Source organism: Puma concolor, chromosome B2, assembly GCF_028749965.1.
Source record: "Puma concolor isolate L17-30 chromosome B2, mPumCon1.1.hap2, whole genome shotgun sequence".
Lineage (NCBI taxonomy): Eukaryota > Metazoa > Chordata > Mammalia > Carnivora > Felidae > Puma > Puma concolor.
In genome coordinates, this window is record NC_141671.1 from 102,698,709 (window position 1) to 102,718,376 (window position 19,668).

Sequence of the window (19,668 nt, forward strand, 5' to 3'; positions counted from 1 at the left end):
ATCTTACCAAGCAGGGAGGTACTGTTAGCCTGCTGATTCTAGATACTCTAGTAGCTTAACAGTGTGGGTCTTGATCAGCCTGATTTGTTGTGGTACACCCACTATGCATGCTTTTAAAAAGCAAATCCTTTTCAGAGTCTAACTTTTAAAAACTATGTTAATTTTATGTAGTGGAATCAAAGCAGTGGGTAAAAGATTTTGGTTGCTGTATCATAATGATAAGAACTGACATTATGAACATCAGAGTTCTGATCTTGGTTATAGATCACCAACTTGGAGGGAGAAACCACCATTTCCAAAATGCTCTGTGCTTATTAGATAGTAAACTTGCCAAAGGACTATGATAAAATATTTACCCCGGAACTGTTTGGTATAACTAGAGCTGGTCCTACTTCTAGAACAAGGCAAGATGACTGTCTCAAGAGTAAGTTTTGGAAATGCTACAAAACCTTTCTCATCCCCAAGTTATTCCCTACCATATTAAGAAGTTGACAACTCAGTTTTAAACGGATTAAGATATTTATTCATCCACTCAAAACTGAGTTTTGTTAGGGAATTTGCTAAGCCTTAGTGAAATAAACATCTAATAAGACGTGGCCCTTGATATTAAATAAGACAAATTTTCATTGTGGAAATTGTGGAAATGAAGGGTGGAGAGCAACAAAAACGGGGAGTGGGTCCTATGATGGAGCAAGAACAGGGAGGACAGACCTCTGGGTGGGGGGGGGTGGGGGGTGGAATTCAAAGGTAGAAAAGAGAGTGCTGATTCACTAAGAAATATTAATGCCCTGGAAATAATTATACCTGTGTGTTTGTGCTATAAAAATGTTCTGTATACGGTTTCACTTTTCTAATGACTTCTTAATGTTATGTACCTTTTCAGATCCCTAAAGGAAAAACGTGCCAACCCACTTTCCAACTTCTCAAAGCTGAAAAATTCATCTTTTCTGGATGCTCAAGCACTCAGAGTTACAAACCCACTTTCTGTGGAGTATGCTTGGATAAGAGATGCTGTGTCCCTAACAAGTCTAAAATGATTACCATTCAATTTGATTGCCCAAATGAAGGGTCATTTAAATGGAAGATGCTGTGGATTACATCTTGTGTATGTCAAAGAAACTGCAGAGATCCAGGAGATACATTTTCGGAGCTCAAGATCCTATAAAACCAACTTTATATGGGAAAAGTTAAGTTTAGGTAATCATGTCATTACATCATAAAATTAGAATGGTTTTAAAGGGTGGCAAATCTACCTTATTGATTTAAAACAGTAAGAATGCCTACTTATTCTCAAATGACTGTATTTAAGGCAATAGAAGCTTTTAAAAAGGTTTGTTAAAAAAATACATGTAAAACTTAAAAACCTTAAAAGTGAACTCTTACTTTAAAATGTATAATTATGAAATACGCAGATACTTGGTTCCATCTACATATTCCATACATAATGGAAAATTATACAATTTACAAGAAAACATTTCATTCTATAATCTGGAATACTTTGTTGAAGATGTGTAAAAAGTTTAAAACTCTTAAAACTAGCCTTTAAAACTTTGTGTACTTTGACAATGTAGCCTAGGATCCAGTCAGATGATAATCATTACATGGTGAGCAAGATTCTAGGTTAATTCTTAAAAAGGAGTAAGATTAAACTGTAAATATATTTATAGCTTCCATTGCCCTATCCTGACTATGAGTTTATTAAGGTTTCTTTTGGAAGGAGAAAGTGGAACTTCGTTGGCCATTGTTAACAACTGTAGACAACTGTAATCTAAAAGTTTATATACCAAATAATGTAAAAAATTAAATTTCCAAGATAAAGATCTAAAGCAGTATCCTTACTTTGAAAAGGAAAGAAACTTAAGAATATAACACTAAAGAAAAGCACACAATGGATTATTCTGGCTTGAAAATTGTCCCTAAAAATTACTTCCTTAAATGACAAATCTATCTATGGACTTAACATATAAATTATTTTATTTAAAGATAAATTAATGTTAAAACCTAGAGCTGGAGATTATAGTAACGAGAACACTTTCACTAGACTATTACAGCCATTTGCTGCAAAGTTCAGAAGAAGGTATCAGGCTAAGTAACATTCTGTTTGCTTATATAAATGGTGACAAGCAAAACCAATAATAATACTGTTTAAAAATAAGGACATTTATTATTATAAAATCAACTGGTTTAATAAAAAGCATTATATTTAAAGATAATTTAATACAAATACATGTTAAAATAAATGTAAAAATTCTTTTCAGTGCAAACAGGTGGTTACCCAAACAAGAAACAAAACCTCCCTAATAGCTGTAATAAAACCTATCCCTGAAAAGTTAGTGGGTATTACACAGAAATATTTATATTGTGTTCTTCTATTACTCCTCGTACTCACTTTTAAAGAATCAGGAGAATTCAACCAAATAAATTATAAATTTATTTAACAGCTCTAGTTATACCACATAATTCCAGGGCTGAAAAAATAAATTATAAATAAATATATGAAAATCTGTGTAAGATTTTTATTGAAGACATGATTACCATTGTATGAATGCCTGAATATGAAACTCTAAATAAAGTAAAATGTTGAACTCTGTTTTCTCAATTTCAGAAAAAGGGAACTTTCTGAAGATAAATGTTTGAAGTTAAAGGTACTAGGACTTTCAGTAATGTCACACACTGGTATCGCCCATGAATTGTGATGAAAGGAAAACCACTCTTTTTTTTAAGGCAAAAATGCTTTCTAATATGAAAAGTGCAAACTAGACTTTCTGAATCACAAAAGTTCTGAAAACAGAAAGATAAAGTGACCAAAAAATGTGAAATTCAGAATAGTAAAAGTACTTTTGGGGTTCTGTTTTACACAGCTACGCGTAGTCTAGGTAAATCTTCCACAGGCATGCTTCGTGTGGCGTCCAGTTGGTTATATTCCTCTATGAGCGTGGATAAAGATGACACGGCTTCCATGAAACAGCTTTCCTCCATCCCTTCAATTTGTAGATAGTGATGAAGATGAGCCTACAAACAAAGGATAATGTTGACTATTTTCAGGAAACTTGATACAAATGTAACTATCCTAAGACATATTCTTTTTTTTTTTTTATGTTTATTTTTGAGAGAGAGAGAGACAGAGAGATAGCATGGGCAGGGAGGGGCAGAGAGAGAGGGAGACACAGAATCCAAAGCAGGCTCCAGGCTCTGCTCTGTAAGCACTGAGCCCAATGTGGGGCTCAAACCCATGAACTGTGAGATCATGACCTGAGCCAAAGTCAGACACTTAACTGACTGGGCCACCCAGGTGCCCCGAAACACAGATATACTTTATTAAAATAATAGTTCACTCAATTTTACGAGAGAAATGAGCACTCAAATCCTATAAACTCAGGAGATTTCTCATTTAGGTAGTCTGAGTACAATGAATACAGTAGTCAGGAGTGCCCCTGATTTGTAACAGTATAACTCACAAGAATACATCTTAAATAGCCCAAATAAAAACACATAGTTACAAAAGTGTACTGATAATTACCTTTTTCTTGTAGAGCCTCATGAATCGCTCTCTGAGTTCCATGAAGGTGGGCTTCACGCATGTGTTATTGGCTAGAGCTAATAATGAATGGGAATGCCCCACGGGAGGTACCGAACACAGGCTGGTTTTCCAGCCTTCTTGATTCCAGGAGATAAACTGTAGAGAAGGTTTTAATCTGAGATACAAAAACTCAAAGGTGAGAATGAAGGTAATGAAAACATCTGCCATATATGGCAATGGACATTACTAATGGTAATTACCATTCTAATTGCTTAATATATAACGTAAAGTTATCTACTTTTTACTATTTTTTTTTTTTTCAACGCTTACTTATTTTTCGGACAGAGAGAGACAGAGCATGAACGGGGGAGGGGAAGAGAGAGAGGGAGACACAGAATCGTAAATAGGCTCCAGGCTCTGAGCCATCAGCCCAGAGCCTGACGCGGGGCTCGAACTCCCGGACCGCGAGATCGTGACCTGGCTGAAGTCGGACGCTTAACCGACTGCGCCACCCAGGCGCCCCTACTTTTTACTATTAACAGTATCATGGTACAGTCTGACAGTGAACTAAGGGACATTTAGTTAGGAGGACATAAAATCTGGGGAAGAAAAAGAAATGAAAATATTGTGATTTTCTTTACTTTGTAATTCAATCGAGTAGTTTTCCTAAAAAACAGACGGTCAAAAAATAGTACAACATAAACTTAGAAGCAGCGAAGTGGTGGTGGTGGTAATAAAACAACAATAGTTAAATTTTCTGAACATTTTCAGAAAATAAGACATCTTAGAGCACCTGGGTGGCTCCGGCAGTTAAGCGTCCAACTTTGGCTGAGGTCATGATCACGCAATTTGTGAGTTGGAGCCCCGCATTGGGCTCTGCTGACAGCTCAGAGCCTGGAGCCTACTTTGCATTCTGTGTCTAGCCCTCTCTCTGCCCCTCCCCTGCTTGCGTGTGTGCGCGCGCTCTCTCAAAAATAAACATTAAATAAAAAAAGAAAATAAAACATCTCCTGTATCATTCACTATTCACAAATAACAATTTTGTACTATTATTCTTGTTTTACATTTCAAAAAAGTAAGGCCAAGAGGGGCTAAATAGTTTGCTCGAGGTCATGCTTTAGTTAAGTGGCAAATGCTAGAACTGGAAGACAGGCCATCTGAACTACCATGCTACATTGTCACAAGTGGTACACATAAATTATCAGGAAAATATAAAATCAAACCTTTCAATATTTCTGCGAAGATCTGAAACCTGTACATTTCCTCTAACCATAAGGGCACAGGCGAGGTAGAGGCTATGTTTGGGGTCAGCCCGAATTAGCTGGTGATCTTTACTAAAGGCATCTGAAAACATCTGATCCAACCTAGAACAATGAAAGAATCACTGTTTATACTAAATATTACTTCTATGTTTATACATACAAAATGCAGGGATCATCATCTACAGGTAAATACATACACAAATACATTCTAAATTTCAGCTATCATTTTCTCAAAGCAATCTTGATGAAAAATATGAAAAAAGAGGACATCTTTTATCCTTCATTTAAAGAGAGGAAGAAAAAGGTGCTAACAAGTTTATATCTAACAATTCACAGCATCCTAGGCCCTTCCTTAATATAGCCCCAGTCTGGTTCTCAAACCCCACTTGCCTCAATACAAATATGATTAGGTTCCTTAGATAACTCTAGCCAAGATTCTGTATGCGGAAACTGCAGAATGTCGGGGGGGGGGGGGGGGGTGCTGCAAAAATCGCACTGTGCTACCTACTCATTCAGCAGTTATTTACCAAATGCCTATTATGTGCCAGGCACTATTTAACGTGCAAGAGACCCAGCAGTGAACAACAACAAAAACTTCCTACTCTTAATAGAGTTTACATTCTGTCTTGGTTATGTGACAGCAAGAACAGAAGTCTCCTTTAAGGAATGGTGAGTGCTATGGGGGATTCATAAATCTTTCGCTACTGTGTTAGAAATTTTGGTGTGTTATGCGCTTCTGGGCATTTTTATGGAGTTAAGGAAACCCAGAAAAGGTTAAGAACCACCATACAGAAAATGAGCACACTTACTTGTGATTTATTTTCTGACACAAAATATAAGAACTAGTAAGGAGTTTTTTGTAAGTTTGGGATACTTATCTTTATTTACATTAAAAATATGGGATTTCAAGAAACATGCACATACTTCTCAGATGTGCTTATTATTTTCATGTGATAAAAATGGGACTAGGTACAGAAATGATTTATTAATAAAAGGTACAACAAAAACCATTCTCATTTGTTTAGAAACTATTAATAAGAAATTAAAGAATTTTAAAACTGACTTTTAATAGTACAATTTTAAAACATTTTATTACTTTACTCAAGGATAAATGTGTTCATATGCTGATATGGCAGCCTATGAAATATATACAGTACAGCAGAAAAAAAGAACACAAGAGATAGAAAGAACATGTGACAAGCTCTTTAAGAGTCTAAAATCTTTAAAGTCCCTTATACATTTTCACAAACACATTTTAATTAAAAATAATCCTTTGTAACAAATTATGATTATATGAATAAAAACTGTTGAAGTAGTGTTCTTTTTATCAAAATATGCCAAAAAGCAGGGTTAAAAAGAAATTTAATTGGCTTTGAAACATTCAGGTTGAAGGACCAAGTCAAACATTTTCTCCTTTATAGCTGTACTTAATTCAATGTAAAAAATGTCTGGATTATCACTAATGTATAATAAATAGTTTAGTATGAATTTACATTGTATGTGTCCACATTAATGATGCACATTTTATTTAAATACATTAATTTTTAATACATTGGGCTGATAAAAACAGTGAATATTTAATGAATGATCACCATGTTCTATACACTATGCATGCTGCTTAACTTAAGGTCATCAGTATCCTATGCAGAAAGAGTCCTATCTATTAGTTGGCACAACCGGTTATTTGTTACCAGCTTAAATAAAAGTTAATATCACTGTGACATCCCCACAGTGTAGAATTGTTATTTTGCCAAAACTTAAAACTATAAAAACTTTAATCCAGTTTTTACTTTATAATTTACATACTATCCTCTTACAGAGTGTGACAGGACCTTTACTCTCAACTGTGGATGCCAGTTGGACCTTTTCAAGCTCATTATCACTATATATATGCTAAAAGTTTTTTTCAACTAATTTTTTTTGTTGCCTCTTAAGTTTTATGCTTATAAATGACACACACTTACAAAACAAGGTGTTCTGGAAATTTTAGGTAACAGCTACCATAAACAATAATATTGGAAAGCCTAGTTCTATAGTGCTAGACCGTGATAGCTTTAAAAGATACTCTTATTTAATATAGCCAACAAGGAAAAGAGACAGGTGCATTGATTCTCGTACTTACAGATGAGAAAAATGGAAAGTTTGTCACATGCCCAAGGTCCTGTAGCTAGTGACATAATTAGCATTTAGACTTAGTATGTCAGACTTCAAAGCCCTAAATCCTTTTCAATAAAAACCGTATCTTCATTTAGTTAGCTTAAAAATTTAGATTTAATTCCAAATAGCTTAATATTGACTTTTTAAAGTTTATCTTGAGAGAGAGAGAGACAGAGAACATGAGTGGGGAGGGGCAGAGAGGGAGAGAGAGAGAATCCCAAGCAGGATCTGCATTGTCAGCACAGAGCTAGATATGGGGCTCGAACCCACGACTGTAACCTGAGCTGAAGTCAAGAGCCCAAGGCGTAACCAACTGAACCACCCGGTGCCCCTTAATATTGACTTTTTAAACAATGACCTATAAATAAAGAATTCAAATCATGAAAAAATGGTTGTCATCAATTATAAATGATATAGGGGCGCCTGGGTGGCGCAGTCGGTTAAGCGTCCGACTTCAGCCAGGTCACGATCTCGCGGTCCGTGAGTTCGAGCCCCGCGTCGGGCTCTGGGCTGATGGCTCGGAGCCTGGAGCCTGTTTCCGAATCTGTGTCTCCCTCTCTCTCTGCCCCTCCCCTGTTCATGCTCTGTCTCTCTCTGTCCCAAAAATAAATAAAAAACGTTGAAAAAAAATATTTAAAAAAAAAAAAAAAGAAATACCCAGAGTTATTACAAACTGAAAAACAATTTTTTTAAAAAAAGTAATTCAAATTATCAAGTAACTGGAATAAAATTGCTACACTTTACCTTCGGGTAGGAATATTAACATCTGCCAGTGTATACAGAGGTGTTAGGCTTGACACAAGATAATGCAGTTGAGGAAAAGGAACTAAATTCATGCTGATTTCATTAAGATCCATATTAAGGGACCCTTCAAACCTTGCAGAGCTAAAAAATTAACATTAAAGCAAGAGAAAAAAAATTAACTTAAAAATTTTATACTTTGAATGTAGCTTGATTTATTCAGCAGGCACTTTTAAATCCTTTTGTACATTGTTCTTCAGTTAGGAAATATATGCTCTTTTTTTTTCTGTATTAGTGAAATTTAGTATCATGAACATCATGTATAAAGATAATTAAAATATACAACATCTATAGCAATTCTTATTTGTGGATTATATGAGGTGTAACCAACACACTGTAATGCTGCACGTTACATACACAAAAATATCTTACCTAAAATAGACTTTAGGTGGAATTAAACACATACAGGTCAATAATTATTTAATTATCCTATATATTTTACTAAATTTGTTAAGAGTCTGCTTAGTGTGCTCTCTAATTTGGAATATAATAAGGTCAAAGCAATCTTCCAGATCGAAGTCAAGGAGAAATTTTGGACAGCTAATGAATGAGGAGGTAAACATTAGCTGGCTTAAAAGATGGAAGACATTCTACAGCCAAACAAACCAACCAACCATGCTTACTTTTATCTAACCAAGTTCTCAACTGTCTCTGTGACAATTTTTTTTTCATTTGATACCCATTAATATTCTATAGAATGTATCCGAGGAAATGTTGCTTTGGAGCTGTAGAAATTACAATTCTGGTCTGTCACTCCAAGATCTCAAAATACTAGACAAAATAAAATAAAAAGAAGCTCTTATGACCTAGAACAACTAAAAAGTTCTACTACAAAAATGCTACTGCAAGCATCATCAGAAGCAAAGTGAAGTCTGTAAACTGTCCTTAGGTATACCATCAATACGATTACCTGGTTAGGTTCAGCAGCAAATTTGCCACAATGTTGTTCATCGCATCAAAGGGCTTCTGGTGCTGCTTTTTCAAAGCCCCAGCACTTGAAGTAACCAGACTCTTTGGCTTTATAGTTGTACCCAACTTTCCAGAATTCACCATGAGGTCAATTTTGCTAATGATGTCAAATAAAGACTTTTAAAGGAAAAATATTGGGAGAGAAGCTATTAAGAGCGGACACAGATGACATTCTACCAGGAAGAAAGGAAGAGAAAGAAAAACAATTTAAACTTATTTTTCCTCTTAGGTGGGAAAGCTGAAAGGTGAAGACAATGTTTCATATGCACATACATGCATAACATAGGACTGAATGTATACATGATATATCCATAAGTTACAATGTCATTTCTTACTTGGTTGTCAATGGGCAACACACAGTCTGCATGCTCATTAAGTTCCTTCATTGCCAAGATGCTATTATAAGGTGAGGTTATGACATCATCCTCACCAGAAGGATAAATTGAAGTCACAAATCTGTATACTTCTGGGAATTCGTCCTCAAGCACCTTTAAGAGAAACGTGCCAAGTCCAGATCCTGTTCCTGAGGATTAAAATTGCAAAGAAAGAAAACAAAACTCAGCACAAATGATTTAGAATAAAATTGTGAGGAACCTGGAATTTTGTTTTTTTTTTTTTTGTAGAAACATACGTTAAAAACCAAAGCCATTATAGAGAAGACAGTTTTAATTCCATTAAAATATTTTAAAAGCCATATAAACATATACATATAGAACCCATAAACAAAATCAAAAAGGTAAACTAAGAAAAAATCTCCAACGCATATGAAGGACTAAATTTCTTTCATAAAGAGGTCTCACAAATCAATAACCAAAAAGCCATGAATAGAAAAATGGGGAAAGTATGTAAACATGCAATTCATAATAAATCAATTGGTGAATAGATATGAATGTGCTTAACCTTTCTGCTAATCAAAGCCATCCAAATTAAAACAATCCAATTTTGAATATGTTAGATTCAGGTCTTCTAATACTCAGTGTTGGTGACAGTGTGGGGAAATAAACTTGTATAAATTGTTCGGTGAAATAATGTGGCAAGGTATTTATTAACATGCATCAAAATTTAAAATGTACATATTCTTTGGTCCCACTTTCCTTTTGGGAATATTACCTACAGCTATAGAGGCACAAATGAGCAGAAATGTAAGTATCAGATATTCAACTGAGGACTGTGTTTAATAACTGAACACCATAAACTTAACATCTACTAATGAGAAACAGACTTTAAAAATTATTATAGTAACACAATTGAATTCTATGAGACAGAGATGACATTAAAAGACATTCGGGAAAGACAAAGGGAAAAAATTACAGAGTAATAAGCATCTCATGATCTTGTTTATGTAAAAATATACACACATACGTAACAGGCATAGAAAATATCTGGAAGGACAGACATTGGCAAACTCGATTACCCGTGAGGAGAGAGACTAGGAATTAGATGTGAGAGAGGAGACCATTTTTAACCTTCACTATTATTTACTTTTGCCAGTAAATTATGAATAAAGTATAATCTGAGATTTTGAATAGATGGATTTAAAAAGGCACCATAATGAAATATAAATCAAATTGTTTCTTTTTTTTAAAACGGATCCAAACTTGTTGGTTAATGATACTAGTACGAAGAGAAATTTGTTTCTTAATTCAGTGATTACAATGGTCCTCTAAAGGCATGGTTTACGTAGCAATTATAACTTTAATTTTAAAATGCTATCATACTGCATAATAGATATATAGAAAAAATCAATTTACATAACCTGTTGAATATAAAATCTTAATATCAGCTTGAAGAAAAATAGCATGGCAAATTTTTCTTTTAAAACTCGCTAATCCTATTTGAAATTAGCAAAATACAATGTTTCTAGTTCATAGAACAGAGGAGCAAAGTACTTCATTTGCAAGGTACAGGCTTTCCAGGGAAAAGAAAGCAATGCAGATCATTTATTATAGGTCAAGGTAATTACCATGTAAGGAAAGATTTAAAGGAGCTGACTAAAAGGATTTCTTTTATTTATGTCTCTTATTGGACACAAGAAAGATCTGAAGGTAGCTGAAGAATACGGACATTTTTAAGCCAGAAATGCTTAGCTCTAGTTAGGATATGAGATTGCACAAACAAACCCTTAGGAGAAAGTCAGCATTCCCAGAAAGCTCATATATACTGAAATATAGTCAGAAATTTTATAAAAGAAACTAAAGGTAGAAGAAAAAAAATTCAGATTCAGTTCTACTATCTCTTAAAAGGGCTTAAATTAAAAAAAAATGATAATAGGAAAAAATCTGACAAAAATCTAAAATAAAAAGCAGTTATGTACATGCTCATAAACACAGAGTGTTAAAAGTTCTACCTTTATTAAGCATAGGTCTGAAAACATCCTTCAGTTTGCAAAATGAGTTCCCATTTACACTTTCACATGATTATAGGGAAATGAGTGAATAACTTTACCTCCTCCCATGGAATGTATTATAAAAAAACACTGTAAACAATCACAGTGCTCTGCCGACTTTCTGAGTTTCTCTAAAATCTGTTCTTGATAAAGCCTGCCAAAAACTTTGTGACCCACAGCCCTGAAAAAAAAGACATAAATCACAAAATCACCCTGGCATTTATTATTTCAAGGTTTTATTATTTCTGATCCAAATGAAAAGATTATAGAAAAACTTGAAAAAGTATTTTTACTGTATTAAGTACATTCTTCTGGTTTCGTATCAATAAATCATATGATGATATTTCAAAGACACTAGGTAGAAAATGTAACAAATATAAAAATATCTATAATCCTCAAATATCATGACAAAATAGAGCATTATCAATGGCTATTAAACTATGGTTTTCTAAATTTATCTTCTCTTTTTTTTCTTTAGGCATAATTATAAGAATTTATTTCCATAGCTGTTTCTCATCTCCATTTAAAATAAATTCTGATTGCAGTAAATTTTACATATTAAAAAGCAGAACACAGTCAACTAGAATGACAATAAAAATAAAGACTTTTGAACATATTGGTTTAATATGTGAGAAAACATAAGTCATGTTGTGTTATTAGATAAACTGGCACACAAAAGAACACTGATACTTATAAGACTCTGCAAGCTTTTTTGGTTAATCAGATTTGCAAGTAGCACTTTGATGCATTAAAAATGATTAAATGATTAAAAAAATGAATGAATGATTTTCCCACAACATATAGTCAGGTTGTATAACTCAAAAATTACAGAAAGATTACACAATAATTAGTGGAAAGCCAGTTAAGTAGGCATATGGATTCATTTAGTGACTGGTTCTCCCCAGATGAATCTCTAACAATGTAAAATGTAAATTCATGCTTTAAATTTTTGTTTATTTAAGTAATCTCTACACCCAACATGGGGCTCAACCTTAGGACCCATCGATCAAGAATTGCACACTCTTCTGAAAGAGCCAACCAGGTGCCCCGTAATTACACATCACTACACATTAGGAACTTGAGGGATTGCCTGTAAATAGATAAAATAACAAATACTAGGTTTGCAAATAACAAGGAGCTACTTAATTTTTAAAAAACAGCAAAAATTGTTTCAATGGAAACTATTAAATGATCATTGTTGAAGCCTTTTACCCCATTAAGGAGATCAGACCATTATATATTTAAGAGCTAAACAGCCTTGGGCTGAGCCTAAATGCTGGGACACTGGTCTGGCTTGCATCTCTTATCAATTCTATTAAATCTGACCAACTGAGAACTTGATAGAGTCAAATAACACAGGTAAGAGAAGAGTTTATAAGAATACTTAAACTTTTGTTACTATTTAGTATTTTTTTTTTTTTAGAGTTTATTTATTTTTGAGAGAGAGAGAGAGAGAGAGAGAGCGAGCATGAGTAGGTGAGAGGCAGAGAGAGAAAGGGAGACACAGAAGCTGAAATAGGCTCCAGGCTCTGAGCTGTCAGCACAGAGCCTGATGTGGGGCTCGAACTCACAAACCGCGAGATCACGACCCAGGCCAAAGTCAGATGCTTAAACAGCTGAGCCACCCAGGTGCCCCTAGTATTATTTAAGAATCGATTTACAACAAGGACTTTGGTAAATCAATTATTCATGATTTTTTTCTTAAAAAAAAAAAAAAATGAGAAAGAACTATGATACAAGTGGCTTTTCAGCACTGAGAAACACCATCATTTATCAAGGAAAAGATGATGGGCTGAAAAGCCTAGAGGTAGGTATAGCAGGTTAGATCTTGCTTTCATGTTAGCAGGACCTATTAGAATGAAGGAAAGATTGTTCCTTTTTTTTTTCCAGAGGACATTCAATTTTTACATACAGCACATTCTCACCAATTATTCCCTGAGCCAGAAATATCAGTGATGAGCTGCTTGCTGTCAAACACATCTCTCAACGGTCCCTGCAGAATTTCATTTACTACCCCTTCCTCCATGTCAATCAAGACAGCCTGAGAAAGAGAAATGAAATTTAATTAGCATATTTTTCTTTAGAGCTAGTTATTCTGTGAATTAATTTATGAACTAAAAGTTGCATTGTTCTCTTTACAGTTTAAGCTTAATCAAATCTTTATTTGGATCTTTATGTAGAATCTGTTACAAGAATGAAAAAGTAATTTCACTCTCCTCAGGAGGCGGAATACAATTAAAAGAGGGATTCTAAACTCTTATCCTACTCCAAAATACCATGTGGGGGAAAAAAAGGAACTGAATAATCCCCTCAACTGATTTTCTAACAATTCTTTTTTTCATGTGCCTACGTGACTGTAAATGTTTTGAGAACAAGGTCTCAGAAATTTAAAAGGTGCCTAACTAGAAAAAAATTCTCAATAAATGTAGGGTACATTAATGCATATTTGCTCACTAGAGCAACCATGCTGCTCTTCAGGAATCACACCCCAAACTGTCCAATTCAAATCAGTAAACTTATTACGTGCGAACCAAGGCACTGGATCAACGTTAAAGATGACAATAGGGCCCCTATGCCCAAGAAAACCTAATTCGTTACCACAAACATTATTGACATGGGAGATAACCTCTATTCCTCAGAGGAAAATGAAAATATAAAATATAAAATTAACTATGGAAAGAAAAATAGAAAAGACTGGAGGAAAATACAGCAAAATGTAAGCAGGGATGGCAGTAGAATTATATTTATACTTCCCACATCTTCTACGCTGAGGAAGATGAGTGAAAAGGGAAATAAATAAATTAAAAAGCTAAAAAAAATATGAAATAACCTTAGGGCACACTATGAAGCTATTAGCTTTGATTCAGTGTCACAGAGAAAGTGCTTGGTTTATGGGCTTCTTCAGTGCTTGTGACCCCGTAATGTTAAGCGCTTATGACATGGCACTGTTCTAAGTGCTCTGCATTTGATCCTCATCTTACGCGTAGGTACTATAGTTACCCTCACTTAACACATGAAAAAAACTGAGGCCTAGGAAAGTTAAATAACTTTAGCCCAGCTAGTAAGTGACAGAGCTAAGATTCAAACCTGCAGAATCTTCACTCTTAACCACCAAACTCTATGCTCTACTATCTCATTGAGAGGAGCCAGTCAAGTTCAGTATTTATGGAGTACTAACTGTTGTGAAGTTATAATTTATGCCCATTTAAATTCTGTGAATTAAACTGTGTAATTAACGATGCTACTATAAGCAAGCAATTTAAAAAATTATCTTACACAGTATATCAGAAATATTATATTTCTAATTGTTTAATAGTATATCAGAAAGACTACACAATAATTATGTACTGCAAATGCAATCTTTTGTATATAGCAAGCAATATGCATACACTTTATGTATACTGGACTATATAGGGCTATTTACTGGTAATTTAGGGGTTTTCTAGGATATTTTACGATGATATGCAATTTTTACCTTAAATGTTGACTTTAACATCTAATCAACCACATAAGAGACACTTCACTGTCTGGGCAAACTGTAGTGTACTACAAGTTGTGTAGGATTACAAAGAGAAAAAAAATAGCTTATAATGGCAGTGTTCCAAAACAGACTTAAGATAATTTGTGGGAGATTACCTAAATTACCTTAAAGCAACATGCAAAATACAAAGTGACATTCAAGCACCTCTGGAAGTCAGTTTTGATAGAAGCGTCACAATTCCTCCCATAGCATCTAAACTGCCTTTCTTGTTATAAAAATAACTTATCACCAACTGGAAAAAGCAGTTTGTTGTAGACAATCACGGAAGAGAAGTGTTGCTGGAATGAGTTTAACACTAAATATGGGCTACTGACTCGAAGCATTTTTGTTCAAGAGGTCTTACATGGTTGTGGTATTCACTATAACGTGGCTGGATCCATGCTTTGTATTGGGAATAGTAATTCGGATGCAAAGAAATCTTCCACTATCTTCAAATGAAAAATTAACCTGCATTAATATATGTTTCAGGCTTAGAGTTAAGGAAATTCCTTTTGTTATCATCTATCTAGACGTAGCTCTTCCCTGAAACATTCACACACAAAAAATGCTAAATACGCAGTGTTTTTATTTAAAGCACAAAACTTTCCCCCTAACGTTTCAGGTAGACATAAATGTCTGCTTATTTATATTAAAATGTGACTTAGTACTTTAAAAAAAAAATTTTTTTTTCATGTTTCTTCATTTTTGAGAGAGAGAGACAGAGTGTGAGCAGGGGAGGGGCAGACAGAGAGTGACACACAGGATCCAAAGAAGGCTCCAGGCTCCAAGCTGTCGGCACAGAGCCCAACACATGCAGGGCTCAAACTCACAGACCACAACAAGATTATGACCTGAGCCGAGGTCAGTTGCTCAACTGAGTGAGCCACCTAGGCACTCCAGTAAAAACTTTTCTTAATTTGAGAAGTCAAATTAAAATTTTATTCTCATGATAGTTACCAAAGTATAGTTATTTTAAAAGCACATGTGATAAAAGAATCTAAGCATATATATCATCTTACTCTTGCTTTCAAGGAACAAATTTTCCCCTTGGAAATAATGCCACCATCACCAACCACTCTGAAAGATAAAAAATGAGAAAAGGTCATAAGATCTTCCAAGGCTAACAGTGCTATTAGATAATAAAGTTAACTCCACTTATATAATAAAGCTACTTATAGGCCTAGAGGGGCAGGCACAAAAGGCAACAGCGAAGATGCCATTCCTCTCCCTCTCCCTTCCCTACCCTCCTATTAGGCTGAAAAAGTGACGTACTTTTCCCCCTGGCTTTCTTTGTAGTTAGGGCCGGCCATGTAATGCAGTTCTGAGATAAAAAGCAGGTATGCTGGGAAGTGTTTCTGATAAAGAGGACCAGATGCTGTTGGTGCTTGGCATATAAACATGAATATAGATGCATGGAGTGAATATAGATGCATGGAGTGCACTTTACAGTTATGAAATAATAAATATGAGGACAAGAAGCCGACACCACATGAATAATGAAGTGACAGTGCCTCGGTCTTTAAGGCACTTCTCCAAGCCTAGATCATGTGATTTCCAGATTTCTTTGTATGAGGTATCTGGATACTTTTACTGCTTAAGCCACCAGTTACATATCACTGTATATCTCAGGCTGTTCCTAGAATTTCATGTTGAACAAAAGTTACTAAAATAACTACATCTATGACCAAACATAGATATAAGTTTATATAAGTCAATACAGTAGATAAGAAGACAGAATATATGAAAGGAAGTCGGATTGAGCACAGATGATGCTCTAGGTCGAGCTGGTAAACTACGGTCCTTGGTCCAACTCTGACCAGCTGCTTATTTTCCTACATAAAGTTTTGTTCAAACACAGTCTTTCCCATTTGCTTGCTTATGCACTAGGAAGCTATACCTGCATTCCCGCTACAACAGCAGAGTCAAACAAATGTGACAGAACTTATGGTCTGCAAAACCTAAAATATTTACCATCTGGTCCTTTACAGAAACGGCCTGTTAACCCCTAGTATAGGTAAATTCCTAGTATGCTATTAAAAAGGTATGGTCATCTTGTCAAATAGATATGGAAGTGTATACAAATATGTGGTCTTGTTTTTTTTTTAAATTTTTTTTTTTTTCAACGTTTATTTATTTTTGGGACAGAGAGAGACAGAGCATGAACGGGGGAGGGGCAGAGAGAGAGGGAGACACAGAATCGGAAACAGGCTCCAGGCTCTGAGCCATCAGCCCAGAGCCTGACGCGGGGCTCGAACTCACGGACCGCGAGATCGTGACCTGGCTGAAGTCGGACGCTTAACCGACTGCGCCACCCAGGCGCCCCGGTCTTGGTTTTGAAAGATTTGTTTGTATTAATGTGGAGGCTCCCAGGTGTTGATAGTACATAGAATACTAAGATACCAAGACTCAGCTCCCCTTTTTGGAGAAACTCGGGATTGGGGAAATAAGAATGTTTTCAGGTTTAAATTACAAAACAGAGTAGATAAGAGTACAGTTATGTAGTCAATTATTAAGAACGAACAGCTGCCAGACTGAGTCTCAACTAAGTAATGCTTGAAGAAAAAAAAATTTTTTTTAATTTATTTTTGAGAGAAAGGGTGCCAGCAGGGGAGAGGCAGAGAGAGAGAGGGACAGAGGATCCGAAGCCTGCTCTACGCCAACAGGCTGACAGCAGTGAGCTTGATGCAGAGCTCGAACTCATGAACCGTGAGATCACGACCTGAGCCAAAGTCAGATGCTCAACCGAGCCACCCAGGCGCCCCTCAACTAAGTAATACTTAGTGAAAGGATTGGCCATCTCGAGTAGAGGGGATGAGAGTGGAAATTTAGTTAGAAGCATGTAAAAGGAAGTATTACAAAGGCAAATTTTAGTCTCTTAACAGTATTTAGGGGGAAAGGATGCTCTAGAATCTAGTTTTAGGTTCCGGGGAATCTAGATGGCAGATATTTCCACATAATAAAAATAAATGACACCAGCCATTAAGGTACTACACCTAACTTCCCTTGGCCTGATTCCATGGTCACCAAGCAACTTTCTACTATTTAGCTTTTCAGGTAGATTTCCTACAGAAGAGAATGCACTTTCGAAAGTAAAGGAAAATCTAGTGCTCTGGAGTTACCGTCCCTACTGTCAATTCCTACATTGACTTTCTGCTTTTTAATCTCCCATTCTCTTTGAGTTTGGTTTACCGACCTGTGCTGGAGAGCAATGGACTTATTCTCAAGATGTCAACAAGTTTTCTAAGTTTACAAGCCTGAGGGTCAGACTCTGGAATTCACCAGGGAAGTGGGGGTTCATTAGCTTTCTCTAGGAGATAACTACCTCAAATACCCAACAAACTAATTCAAACTAGAACCAGAATTTTTATTGAATTACGATAAAGATGGATATTCACTATAGACTTTTCAGTTCAAGTCCACCACAGTTTAAGTAAAACACACACACTTAACGATTAAACGTTAAACATTACGGACACACCTTGAATGTCAAAATTACTCTCTCAGGTAAAAGATAGTTATATAGATTCTTTATTAAAATCAACAAAAGTAATTTGACAGTTGCTTTCCTTCCTTTTAGCACATTCTATTTATAGAGCAAATATTCTTGACTACAAATATCACAGAAGTGTAAAAAAAAAAAATACATTTTTCTTTCAAAAGTTGGCCATTCCTGAATGCATTAACAAGATACACTGAGGGAAATTTTCAGCAGTCCTTCAGTAAAACTTTATTTCAAGGTCATGTTAAAAGAAGGCCCACTAAAGGTTCTTTTGTTCCTTAACATGGTCTTAAAAGGAAACCTGCTGTCTTGCTCTGCAGAATAATATGAGAAATATTAATGATATGGGAATAATAATGGGAAAAAATGCTTTCAATACTGAGAAAAACAAACTAACAAACAACCCAGACAACTTCTTTATAGTTACCAACTATTTAATTATCCTTTGAAGAATTCTCTCCCAATCTGATGACATGAAAAGAATCATTATGCTATGTGACAGACTTTAATCCCATCTTACCTGGTATCCACATTTCGAAAGAAGCTGCTTATTGCCTCGTCATAAATTCCTTTCTAAAAAGAAAAAAATATATTTATAGCATTTGATTAAGTTTTGCTTCTTTCCCAAATGAAATCCTTTCGATTTAATATTCTCACAATATTGTAATGGCTGGTATTTGGCTATGATAACAACAACAAAAATGCAAGTTATCAAAAAATGCTCAGACTTCTTCCTCCCTAAAAGGTAAATGCCGTAGGATCTATGGATAAAGTTTAGCTGAGGGCGCTAAAGAAAGAAGCCGCATAGGATTGCAGAACAGGTGCATCAAAAGAGCGCTTTCTCTGGATTCCTGGTGATCATTTTAAAGTTGACTAAATTCAGGAATATAATACCACACACGTTACCTGTTTTACAAAGTACTTCCCCAAATACTATCGCATTGCTCTTCAAAAGAATCCCGATAAAAATGAGACCCTAAGAATCAGGGAGGGAGACTTAAGACTTAAGATATTTGGCTAGCGTTTGTTCTGGGTCTAACGCCACCAAACGCTTAAAAACCAGTTTGTGTTTTCCTGAGAAGACCCTATACAACCTCTATCAGTATCTATCAGTTAGATAAAAGGTCAAATGGACTGATTCTTGCTTATTTGCTTATCTGTTGCTTATTCTTGCTTATTTGTTGCGCGAGCATCGGTAACAGGCGGGTGGTCTCCGGGAGGGTGGGTCGGTACCTGGTTGACCGCGGCGTGCTCCCTTAGCGCCAGATCCCAGAAGCAGCAGCCGATCTGGTTTCCGCACTGGCCGACTGCGATCAGCGAAAGGAGGGAAAGAGAGTAGCCATTAGGAGGAAAAACAAGGCCGTTGGCTGCGCGGCGACAAGGTGCCCATCCTCCCGCGCAGCTTACCCTGTACGACCACCGACTGGGTCATGCTGCTGCGGGTCCGGACTGGAGCACCCGGGAGCCGGCGGCCGCGTTCGTACTCCCCGCCCGGCTCCCGAGCTGAGCTCCCTGAAGGCCCGGGCAGCCGTAAGTCAAGCTGCTGCCGCAAGT

At 35.8% G+C, this 19,668-nt stretch overlaps 2 protein-coding genes across 5 annotated transcripts in view; one reads left to right on the forward strand and one right to left on the reverse strand.

Annotated features, from left to right (window-relative positions):
* Positions 1-2,585, forward strand: part of CCN6 (cellular communication network factor 6) — a 17,865-nt gene extending 15,280 nt beyond the window's left edge. Inside the window, exon 5 of the mRNA XM_025925674.2 lies at positions 884-2,585. Within this exon, the coding sequence (XP_025781459.1) occupies positions 884-1,165 (282 nt within the window). The 3' untranslated portion in view covers positions 1,166-2,585. The remainder of the gene's footprint in view (positions 1-883) is intronic.
* Positions 2,140-19,668, reverse strand: TUBE1 (tubulin epsilon 1). Of its 4 annotated transcripts, none has more exons than XM_025925608.2 (12): positions 19,522-19,667; positions 19,348-19,421; positions 18,635-18,687; positions 15,635-15,692; positions 13,021-13,136; positions 11,155-11,276; positions 9,045-9,232; positions 8,651-8,826; positions 7,684-7,824; positions 4,744-4,884; positions 3,521-3,695; positions 2,140-3,012 (listed from the first exon to the last, which is right to left on the reverse strand). In XM_025925608.2, exons 1-12 carry the CDS (start codon positions 19,544-19,546, stop codon positions 2,854-2,856), a joined length of 1,428 nt encoding a protein of 475 aa, XP_025781393.1. In that variant the 5' UTR covers positions 19,547-19,667; the 3' UTR covers positions 2,140-2,853. The 4 variants fall into 4 exon arrangements, 3 of the variants coding, with proteins under 3 accessions (XP_025781393.1, XP_086563751.1, XP_086563750.1); XR_015251482.1 differs by having other exon boundaries at positions 2,876-3,012; positions 3,521-3,676; positions 19,522-19,668; XM_086707625.1 differs by lacking the exon at positions 3,521-3,695 and having other exon boundaries at positions 19,522-19,668.

Bases quoted from the DNA above. Each gene is read 5' to 3' on its own strand.
- TUBE1 (XM_025925608.2), bottom strand. From the start codon at position 19,546: ATGACCCAGTCGGTGGTCGTACAGG. The intron at 15,693-18,634 runs GTAAGATGGGAT...TTTATCTTTCAG, and splicing joins TTTCGAAATGTGGATACCAG to AGTGGTTGGTGATGGTGGCA. The intron at 3,013-3,520 runs GTAATTATCAGT...CTTTGTTTGTAG, and splicing joins TGAGGCTCTACAAGAAAAAG to GCTCATCTTCATCACTATCT.